The following is a 1,249-nucleotide window of genomic DNA, read 5'->3' as shown; positions in this document are numbered from 1 at the left end:
GGCTCTGTTAACATTTATCTGTAATCTATTACTATCATACCAATTTAATTAACTATATTTGAGAGAGCTATGTTCTGTGCTATACTGGGAGTGGTGGAATGAAATAGTTTAATTATTTTCCTATTGAAAAGCTTATGTTGGTCTCTAGAGAAGTGTCTATCTAGTAAGGAGAAAAATCTTTTATAAATGCAGCAATTTGCATGCTGCACCATGGATTACAAGAGGTTGCTGAAAAGTTCCTGGCTTTAGGTAAAAGAAAATACAAGAGACTCAGTTAATTATGATTTCATTCAACATATTCTCCTCTCAGATTCACACATTTATTTCAGCGTTCCTTCAGTTTTTCTAAGCTCTGTAAAGAATTCAGAAGGTTGGGCCTCCAACCAGACATTTTGTGATAGCCTTAAGGCCAGGAATTTTTCAGCATCCCTTCGTATACCATGTAAATTTTCCATGTCTGTGATCATGTTTGGTCAATTGAATTACCTGCTCATTGAATTAAGATGTATAATTGACTGTGAATTCCACAGGCATATGGATTCTTAACAAAGCTCTTAATATGAATCAATGTGATATGTGGTGACCAGTCTGCACTTTTAAATTACAGGTACATTTTGTCCAATGGACTTCCAAATAGCAAGCAATGGCTATGTTTATGTAGATATAAATGAAAATAGTTGTTTGTTTACGCACACACTTTGTCTGTATCTTATTCATATATGCCAGTACCATCTCATATAACTATTTAATTTGCTTTGTTGTATATTAGGAACGTAATTGTTCCTGCAAGAACACACACACAGAGGTTCTGTTTCATTTCTCTTGTTAGTATTAATCAACTTAAGACATTGCAGAATCATTAGGACACCTGACAAAATGCTTAGCAGCATTTCGTGCATCTTTACATTCTGAGTTCTAATTCTGCCAAGGTCGACTTTGCTTTCTATCCTTTTAGGGAGGATAAAATAAATACCAGTTGAACACTGGGGTCAATCTAATCAACTTTATCCCCTTCCCCGAACCTACTGACCTTATGCCAAAATTTGAAACCATTATTATTAGTCAAATAGTTAGCTGTTTGGTCAATTAACTAATTCTTTATTTGATTAATTTTTCAATCAGTCAAACAATCAGCTAGGTTTGTCAGAGTCTTTTCATCACTTTTGTGACCTTATCAAGAAAATGCCCTCTCCGCAGCAAGACTGAGACCTGGAGTGGAGAAAGCATATCATTGATGAGGTCATGCATA

The 1,249-nt window shown here is 35.0% G+C and overlaps 1 protein-coding gene across 1 annotated transcript in view; it reads left to right on the top strand.

Moving 5' to 3' along the window:
- Positions 1–621: 621 nt before the first annotated feature.
- Positions 622–1,249, top strand: part of LOC106883993 (protein lev-9) — a 693,982-nt gene continuing 693,354 nt past the window's right edge. The window contains exon 1 of the mRNA XM_089358252.1: positions 622–679. Coding sequence (XP_089214378.1) covers positions 622–679 — 58 coding nt within the window. The remainder of the gene's footprint in view (positions 680–1,249) is intronic.

This window comes from Octopus bimaculoides, chromosome 10, assembly GCF_046866305.1.
Source record: "Octopus bimaculoides isolate indiv1 chromosome 10, ASM4686630v1, whole genome shotgun sequence".
NCBI lineage: Eukaryota > Metazoa > Mollusca > Cephalopoda > Octopoda > Octopodidae > Octopus > Octopus bimaculoides.
Note: the sequence above shows the minus strand (reverse complement) of the source record. Positions and strands in the feature narration are given on the sequence as shown.